This window comes from Microtus pennsylvanicus, chromosome 2, assembly GCF_037038515.1.
Source record: "Microtus pennsylvanicus isolate mMicPen1 chromosome 2, mMicPen1.hap1, whole genome shotgun sequence".
In the NCBI taxonomy this organism is placed as follows: Eukaryota; Metazoa; Chordata; class Mammalia; order Rodentia; family Cricetidae; genus Microtus; species Microtus pennsylvanicus.
The window spans coordinates 129480424-129490490 of record NC_134580.1 but is presented as its reverse complement, the minus strand read 5'-3'; the positions used below and the strand labels follow the sequence as shown (position 1 = coordinate 129490490).

Below are 10067 nucleotides of genomic sequence, written 5' to 3'. Positions count from 1 at the left end.
GCAATGCTCTTAACCATTGAGCCATCTCTCCAGGCCCTGGTCATGGTATTTTATTACAGCAATTTTATCCTTGGGTAAGATAGCTGGATCCCTAGCCTGAGATGCAGACTGGGGCCATATATGTCCTTCCACACCTCCTCTGTGCCGAGCTCGTGGCTAATTCTTCAATATGCTACTCCACTTTTTTTGTGTGACAGCACTGTGTGTGTGAACATCTATGCGTGGATATGTATCCACTCCCAGCTTCCTCATGGGCACTTTGTAAGGACAGAAGGGCAGTCATCTGAACCCCAGCCCTCAGCTCTTCAAGGCCATTCAGTTCTGTGATGTGAGGTCCAGCTCTGGTATAGCTATATCACCAGCCTCTAAAGCCTCAAGAGATGGGAGGAACATAAGACCCCAGTGTAGAATAAGAGCCATTTTATTTAATTATGAACACAGACTATTCATCTCAGAAAGAAGGAGAGCAGGTTTCTTGAGAAGATGGTCATGCCATTTTCCAGGACATGGGCCCCCGTCTGTGAGCCATGGGAAGCTGGGCAGGAGGAAGTGGACAGAGCAGCAAGAAATGGTTCTGTTGGGAGAATAGTTCAATCAGCAGGGAGCCTTGAGGTCGGTGACTCTCACTGATACCGCTCCGTTATCACCTGGCACTCTGAGGGATGGGGCATGCTGAGACTCAAGGCTATGTCTTGATGGCTGCTTGTGTATGTGTATGAGTGTGTGTCTGTGTACTCACGGGGACTTGACTAGTGAGTCTGTATATGTGTGCCTGTGTGGATGAGTGTTTGACTGCCAAGTCTATGTGATTGATTGTGTGCCCGTGATCACATATGTTTCTCTTTGAAGCTGGATTGCTTTGGTTCTGGTCCATCTCCACATCTGTCAGTTACTCCATGGACTTCATGCATCTCTGTGTGTCTACATCCATGTTTGTCTCTCTCCTGGCGTATTGCTGCTATAGCTTGAATCTAACATCCTCTCCTGAAGTCCACGTTAAAGGCTTTGTGCCCACAGTGGTGCTGCCAGGAGAGCTGCTGTGGGTGCTGTTGTCTCAAGAGCCTGGCTTCCCTGTCCTAGAGGATGACAGCTAGTCCACAGATCCTGGGAAATGAGAGAAGCATTTACCATCGCAGCAGAGACAGGTCCTTTCAGGGAAGGCTTAGGCCTTAATGACAAATTGTACACCATGCAACAGCAATTCTAGAAGAAAAAATGACTAAAGTTATGATCTGGAGGCGAAGGAGTTCAGAAGAACCTGAGTGCCACCCGAGGCTCTGGAGCAGCGGCCATGCTCACTGTGCCCAGACACGTCGGGAAACCACGAGGTCTTCCTCTCCAGCCAGCCCAGCTGTTCTCAGGTCAGGCTGAGGAGGAGGCCAACTGTGCCTCAGACTCATCTGGATCGTTCATGGGAATAAAGACACCCCCAACCAAGGAGGAAGTGGCGAATGAGACCTGGCATCCCATGGTGTGTAGGGACAAACAGCACTCACCAGCAACGTCATGCATCAGGGTGACATCCAAGAGGCTGAGGATTCCATTGACCACAGGACACACCTGACCCAGGGCAGAGAGGAGAGTGAGGCACAGGACCTCCTGCAAGGAGACCCTCAGGGAGGCAGCATGCCCACGGTGGAATATATTCAGGGATACTTTCTACAGTCCAGAAGAAGTCAACCAATGTGTTTGGAGGTGTGGAAAGACGTAACACAGATGGCTGGATCACAGGACAGACGGACTGATGGATGAATATTTCCCATCTAGAGTAGCCAATTTAGCTCTGCCCAAGTAGCTCTAAGACTCGTGGAGCAGGGTACTCTCCCTTTGATCTCTTACCACGCCCTGCACCAGGCCAGGAATGACTTTAGTCAAGATGTCTGTGAGGCTGTCTATCAGGTTTTGAAGTAGATTGAGTCTGGAAGAAAAAGACATGCATGTGACCCAGAGGCTTGGGGTTGGTCTGGAGAAGTTCATCAGCCACAATACACACCCAGTCTTGTCACTGGTAACTGAGACCAGGCCTTGCACACTCATGTCCCTGGCAGATTTAACAGCAAGGACCCGAGATGAAGAGAGTGACACCCAGACCAGCTGTGCATGTACAGAGGAACATAGAATAAGCACACATTCCAGGGACACAGTAGGTGCACAACAAGACTGGAATCCGTGAATGTATGAAAAGCACCTGGTTTGTAGTTGTCATGGAGATTCAATGAACTGATACACACAATGTTCGATATATGAGTTTAGCAAATGTGAGCTGTGGTGTGACCAGGTCCTCTACTCTATGAATGGCTGGGCCTTCTCATGGGGCAGTCAACTGGAACAAGCATCCAAATAGGTGCGCATCTATTTATCTCTTAGGAAGATTCTATTAATAATATCACATGGTTTTGTGTTGAAGATAAGCAAGGTGAGACCAAATTAGAGAAACCCTAGCCAGGTTCATGTCAGAGGTGCTCTTATTTGCCTCAACAGGTTATGAATGTTGGTCTTAAACCATATTCTATATTGCCTATTCAACATAAAATTGATCATCTTGGTTTAATAAGGGGTAAGTGAGCATTTATTCATCCATTTACTCATTTACCAATACACCTGCCTATAAATCTTTCTCCCTGCTCACCAAATGTCTTACCACCCATTCATCCATCCATCTAAATATCCACCCATTCATCATCCACCCACCCATCCATCCATCCACCCATCCATCCATCCATCCATCCATCCATCCATCCATCCATCCATCCATCATCCCGCCCATCAATCCATCCTCCACCCACCCATCCACACTTCCTTCTCCCAACATATCTTTCTTCCTGTTCTCTCACTCCTTCATCCTCTCTTATCCCATCATTTTACCCTGCTCTCTCGGGGCAGGAGAACCAGCCCTTTGGTCTTACCCTTTAGGCAGTGTGATACGCAAGCTGCCGGGAGAGTTAATGCAGTCACCAATGACCAGACGGCTCCTCCCTTGAATGTCTCTCACCGCATAGATCTCTGCAGTGAGATCCAGCTTCACAGCGAACTCCAACAGTCTTCCAATCAGCGGTCTGACAGAGAAGGCAGAGACAGCTCAGAAATGGCATCTGACTTCTCCCATTTCAAGGTCGAAGGCTTCTCTTTGGCAGGAGTGCCAGCCTCACCTTAACTCCATTTTTGTCACAGTGGTATTGATCTTTGTTCCCATTAGGGGAAACCGAGATTCAGAGAGATTGTGTGTTTTCCACATGACCCGAGTTTGTTCAACACATCGAATAGGTAAGGTTCGAGGCTCGGCCTTTGCAACTCCCCACAGCCACCAGGCTGTCCCTTTGTGAGTCCTCCTCCCACCACCACCCACCCTGGGACCTACTCACGTGTTCACTTTGAGTTCAAAGCCCAGAGGGATAGTGACGTAGAGGCGGTGGAAGTCATAGCTCTGCACCAGACCGAGTTCCAGCAGCTGGGGATTGGTGACTTTTATGCTAGTCAGGGAGAAATGTTAGCATGTTGAGCCTCAAACCAGGGAACCACCTTTAAATTTGCTCGTCATGGAGGGAGAGCTGGACACCTGGGGTCAGGACAGCCTTGGAGTCATAACTACCCGGGGTTCTTAGCCATGCCTCTATCATTTCCAACTTCCTTCTGGATCAGATCCTGACATACCCCATCCTCTGTTTACCTCAAGCCTAAAAGATATTTGAGGAAAGAGACTGGGTATGCTGGTTTGGAGCCTTTCAAAGAAAAAGGCTGACTTTTAACTTGGTAGGAAGATGAGTCATTGGGTACAGGGGAGGGTGGATGGCAGAGGGAGTGGTTAGAGGAAAGGAAGGAAAAAATGGATACATGGATGGATGCGCTGTCAAAGGAAATGACACGACTTGTTGGGAAGAATTCAGAAGAGTTGGGAGGGCACCTTCCCTGAGCCATGGATGGTACCAGGTATTTACCCTTTTCTGGTCTCCTCCACATCCTTTCTCTGTGTGTATAACCCCATCTCACAGATGGAAAAATCAAGCCCAGGAGACCAGGTGCCTGACTCTGGATCATTCAGCACAGACAGTCTTACGGCAATCAAACTGAAGCCTGTCTACTGTCTCCAGGTCAGGAAGCAAAGGCTTGGGAGGCTGGGAATCCTGGCAATGGCTTTGGTCTGGTCTTACTAAGGACTCAGGTTTGGATATCTGGTCACTGGCAATAAGCTCCACATTGTGGCTTTGTGCCTAGGAAGCTCTTGAGTGGCCCATGGGAAGCTCCACATCAGGTCTCAGTCACATCCCTTAGGTGATACGGTTGAGGAGGATAGCCTAGTGACAGCCCACATTCCCCAGAAGGGATGAGCAGTGGGCAGAAAAGGCCCCAGGCTGGTGCTTGTCTGAGTTAGACTCCTGACTCTGCATCACCCTAGCTATGTGAGCACAGGCATATCTCTGTGCCTCAGTTTCTCCATCTGGGAACTGGGGATACTGGAGTTGACATGGAAGGGTTGCCACGGGGATAATAGTTGCTCCTGGAGCCCAGGATGTGCCTTAGGACTGGGGGCAGCTCCAGGTCAAAAGGGCCACTGTTCCTTATAGAGTGGAGAGAGGCCTGGGGATTGAGCCTTGGCTTCATGCTCAATCCCCGCCCCATTCTCTCTCTGTAGGTATTCAGCTGTCAGTGGGAACCAAATCCCTCTTTGGGAAACTCACTCAAGGATGTTGTTCAGGATTGGGATTGAGGAAATCACTCTTCCAATCACCCCGACCAGACCACCGGCGTTGCTTCCTGCAGGTCTCACATAGCTCAGGAGAGGCATGTGTTCCAGAAAGCCCAGAATGCCCCCAGACAGCAAACCTTGGCTAAAAGCTGCAAAATGGAGAATCGCAGGGTTCACACTGCTAACTCTGGAGCAGCAGTTCTCAGCCCATGGGTCACAACCCCTCGGGGGTTAAATGGCCCTCTCACAGGGGTCTGCTAAGACCATCGGAGAGCACAGATATTTACATCATGATTCATAACAGTAGCAAAATTATTACTATGAAGTAGAATGAAAACAATTGTATGGTTGGGGTCACCACGGCATGAGGAACTGTATTAAAGGGTCACAGCTTTGGGAAGGTCGAGAACCACTGCTCTAGAGCCTTAGCCATTCTTTCTCATTCCCCTTCTTATCATCAGGAAGTTGTATAGACCAGAGCACACGTGTGCAAACACACATACACACACCACACACACATACACTGTACACCACACAGCACACACACACACACCATACACTACACACACTGTACACCACACACCACACACACACACCATACACTACACACACACTGTACACCATACCACACACACATACACAGCATACACCAACACACACTATATAACACACACACACACACACACACACACACACACACACACACACACACACATCCCTGAAAGACACTGTCGCAGACTCACTCACCATTTCTGAAGTTTGCAGCAATAAGGTGTGTAGGGTATGTTGTTACAACTGGAGTCACTGTGTAGGATGGGCTCGGGCTCAGGTGCATGGGTCGGTAGTGACCCATGGATATGGGCTGGTTCTGGTCCAGGTGCATGGGCCGGTAGTGACCCATGGATGTGGGCAGGTTTTGGTCCAGGTGCAAGGGCCGGCAGTGACCCACAGATGTGGGCAGGTTCTGGTCCAGGTGCAAGGGCCGGCAGTGACCCACAGATGTGGGCAGGTCATAGCTTAGGGGTAAGGGATAAGCCAGCTGGGCTGAACTCTGGGCCAGCAGCCCACAGAGGACAACGAGGCTCCCGACTAGAAGCATCTCTTGGTATCTGCAGAAAGAATAACAAGTCATCGTGGTATGGGTATCAGAGGATTCTCTGCACTGCCTGCCCTGTCCCCAGGTGTGGGGTTTCTTCCCCCCTGAAGCCCAGGGAGTGATAACTAGCAACAATAGCTAACACTGCCATAATGTTGTCTGTCCCAGGCCCCAGGCTGAGCCATTCAGTCACCAGCTTCATTGTCACCACATCCTCAGACGCGGGCAAGGACAACCTCTAGTGCACAGTTGGAGCAGAGGCCCGGTGACTCCAGGCAGTCTCCCCAGTGTCACAGGTTGCAGCAGAGAGAGGAGCTGAAGTCAAGCATGCCTGATCCAGAAGCTTCTATGTAGTTAAGTGACCGTCAGAGTTACTCTGGGGCTGGGGCATGTGACTGTGGTGGCCTGACTCTCCAGTGTGGATGAAGAGGCTCCAACATGGCAGAGGCTGAAGATCTGATCTGCTCGGCCATCACCTCTGCTAAGCGATAGTGTCTTTGGTCTTTGGATGGTTCGGACCATGATGGTTTGTGGATATCATCAAGAGCCATGGAATGTCCAAGGTCACATGACCATAGACAGCTTCTCAACTGTGATGGAACCTGAAGTTAAAGTTCCTTCCCTCCAGCCTTGACTTTGGGCATGTTGAGAGCCCACTGCTCCATTAATGTTGCCCTTTCTAGGAAAGGTGAGTGAACAGAGTCCTTGCCCCTGACCAAGGCCATCCCTGTATCTCGTGGAAGGCCCCCAGTTAGTGACGGTACCATCTGCCAGCACAAGCTTACAGTAAGGGGCATGGCCTCCTGCTCCCCAGAGAACCCGTGGAGCAGAGGAAGGGGCAGGTCTTACCTGAGTCTCGAGGTCTCAGCGGCTGTCCTGGGCTTCTTTTCTATCTGTTTCTGCTGAGGAGCTGAGGGCCTCTTTTATAGAACCAGACTCAGGAAACACAAGATTAGATGATGGACTTCTAGATAATTCCCAATTCTGCAATCTGGCAGTGTCTTTCAGGGTTCTGCAAAGTAAACAATTACCAATCACTTAATCAGGTGAGTCAGCTGTTTGATCCACACGTTAAGCAAGACGACTTGAGATGGCAGGTTATTAAAGACTTCATGGTCCCATGCATGAGGATTACGTTGGAGATCCACGCTCATGAGTGGCAGGAAGATCAGGCTTGGAATGGAGTGGAACAGCCAGAGTAGCCTCGTCAGGACTTCATTCTTTGCTCTCAGTCCATATCCTTCCGAGGTCTCGTTCCTTTTCTCTGTTTGGTGATGTTTTGCTCACCCACTACATGTGGCCTTCCCAGCTCTGAACGATCCCTTAACTCCATGCACACATGTGTAGGCGTGAGGGCACACATGTGGATGCTGTTTTCTAAGTCGCTAGTGCATGATGGTTCGGTGCTTGTAGGTCCTCACCAGATTCCTGGTAGGGATGCTGCTTGTTTCCAGAGGAGAAAACTGAGGTCCAGCTAGGGAAAATGACCCAGAGCACAGGGCAGCGTTAGAAGTCAACTCACTGGATAGCAATGGCATATAAATAAAGGCAGCATGGAGCACGTGCGGGCCCTCAGAGCCCAGGGGTGGGAATGAGCTTTGACGATGGGAGCTGGGGCTCAAGTGTGAGGTGGCCGGACAGAGAGACACTCACACTCGGTCTTTCTCCCAATCAGCGTACTGGGAGATGAAGCCTCTAATTTACTCGCTCTTGGCTTTCCCACTCACACCTCCCACTTCTAATAAAGATTTGTTTGGGTTGGAGGGAGGACTTCCTGGTTAAGAGTGTTTGTGGGTCTTGTAGAGGACCCAGATTTGGATCCTGGCATCCACCCCCCTACTCTAGTTCCCGTGGATCTGATGCCCCGTGTCTTTCCTCGGGCACATGCACACACAGGTGGTGCTGTTTCAGGAGGTTATGGGGCTGTTAAGCTTGGGAGCTTTGCTGGAGGAAGTACATCACAGGAAGTGGGTTTTGAGATTCTGTAGCTTCACCTCACTTGCCATTCATTTTCTTTGATTCCTGCATGTTGATAGGCATGTGATCAGCCAGTTTCCTGTCCCAGCTGTCTGTTGCCATGCCTCCCCACCATCGTGGGCTTGCCCTCTGTGACCATAAGCCAAACCAGATTCTGCCTGTAGGTTGCTTTTGGTCATGGCATTTTAGCACAGCAACAGAACAGTGGCTAACACAAGGACTGTGTTGTTTGCATGGCTAATGCCATCATAGTCATGGGTGCTGTTGGATGCGTCAGCCTTTGGAGCAAATTCACCACAGAAACAACATTCCTCAAATTCCTCCATGGAGCTGTAGCTAATCAAGTTCTTTCCAAATCAGTGTCTTGCCATTGCCCATTCTCAGAATCTTCTGGCAGTGGCCACTGGAGCCTGTACAGATGCTGTGGAGGCTCTACAGTCCTCTTCATTGAGGTGGCACGGCAAGCCACCATGGCTGAACCAACACCACCTTACCATCTTCCAAACCATGCTGCCTCAGCCTCCACTTAATTCATCCCTGGTGGACCACTGAGCCCAGAGTTAGAATGCAGGTATTTCTCAGTTTTTATTATTTTAGAATGGGTCTCTTGGTGTAATCTCAGACTCGCAGAGATCCACCTTCCTCTGCCTCTCAAGTGCTGGGAGGGGTTGAAAGGTGTGTACCACTACACCTGGCAAACTTAAATCCCTTCTGCCTAAATGTTCACAGTGGTCTCCTCTCAGTGCAGCTTCCCTGTCTGTGGTGAGTAGGTACATGTTAGTGCTTTCACAGGAGAAACAGAAAAAATGAAAACAATCCAATAAGCTGAACAGTACTAAGCATGCCCTAAAGGGGTCCCTCAGGCTGAAAGAGAATGGAAGTTAGCAAAAGTGCAATAAATAAATAAAGAGAAATAAAGAACACCTTATGAGTAATAGGGAAGTATAAAAGATGGTAAGGCAGGTGGGAGGCGGTGGCACACACCTTTAATCCCAGCACTCCTGAGGCAGCGGCAGGCGGATCTCTGTAAGTTTGAGGCCAGCCTGGTCTACAGAACGAGTTCTAGGGCAGCCAGGGCTACACAGAGAAACAACAAAAATAACAAAAAAACCCCAAATCTAAAAGATGGTAAGACTGGAAGGTGGCTCAGTAGGTAAAGTTCTTGCCTTGCAAACCTGTTGCCTTGCACGAACTGAAGCTTGTTCTCCAGAACACACATACACACATAAACACACACAGACACTCACACTCACATATACAAACATAAGCACATACACATAAGCACACACATATAGATACACATATACACACACATAAACATACAAATACACACACATACACAAAGCTTGGCATGGTCGCACATGTTTATAATCCCAGCATTAAAGAGGCTGAGGCAGATCTCTGGGACTCACTGCCCATCAAGCCTAACCTTCTTGGCAAATTTTACATTATTGAGAGACTTTCTAACAATAATGTGGATAGTCTCTGAGGGACAGTAGCCACCACACACACACACACATACACACACACAAACACACTCACATAAAACACATATGCACCTGTCACGCACAAGACAGTGTGAATGTGTTTTTGCCTGTAACTCTTTTCTCCTTCAAAAAGTAGAGAGACCGTTTAGAGGAACAATGATATAAATGCAGGTAATGAAGGGGCCTAGCCAGACCCCGCCCTAGGTCTCTAGAAGCAAGGATCTAAAGGCCCCTCATAGGGCATCAATGTGCAGTTTCCTCTGCAACGATAAGAGGGAGGTGATCTACACTCTGGTCTCCCCCCACCCTCCCAGGCCTGTGAAAGAACTTTTTTTTTAGTTTATTTTTTTATTTAAAAAAGGAAAAAAAAACCCTATCTTTTCTCACTTTACATACCATTTCCACTTCCCACTCCCTCTCCTCCTCCCACTCCCTCCACCTTCCCCTCAGCTCACCCCCATCCACTCCTCAGAGAAAGTAGCTTCCCGTGGGAGTGAACAAAGTCTAGCACATTGCTTTGAAGCAGGACCAAGGCCCTCCCCACTATATCTAGGCTGTGCAAGGTGTTCCTCCAGAGAGAATGGGTTCCAAAAAACCAGCACAAACAGTAAGGATGAATCCTGATCTCACTGTCAGTGGCCCCACCGTCTGCCCCAGCCATACAACTGTCACCTGTATTTAGAGAGTCTAACTCTTAACCATTTATGCAAAAGGGATTGGCCTATCACCTCGATGTCTGGCAAGGATTTGATCTCATCTCCTCACATATGGAGACTTGAAAGCCCAAAGTCAAACCGCTGGTGAGCAATGGGTCTATCAGACA

General features: G+C 49.1%; 1 protein-coding gene across 1 annotated transcript; it reads right to left on the bottom strand.

Moving 5' to 3' along the window:
• Nucleotides 1–1162: 1162 nt before the first annotated feature.
• LOC142845138 (BPI fold-containing family A member 5-like) lies at nt 1163–5783 on the bottom strand. Its single transcript, XM_075963901.1, has 8 exons — nt 5644–5783; nt 5432–5502; nt 4677–4833; nt 3363–3470; nt 2907–3056; nt 1840–1918; nt 1497–1560; nt 1163–1203 (listed from the first exon to the last, which is right to left on the bottom strand). Exons 1-8 carry the CDS (start codon nt 5781–5783, stop codon nt 1163–1165), a joined length of 810 nt encoding a protein of 269 aa, XP_075820016.1.
• Between the last annotated feature and the right edge of the window lie 4284 nt (nt 5784–10067).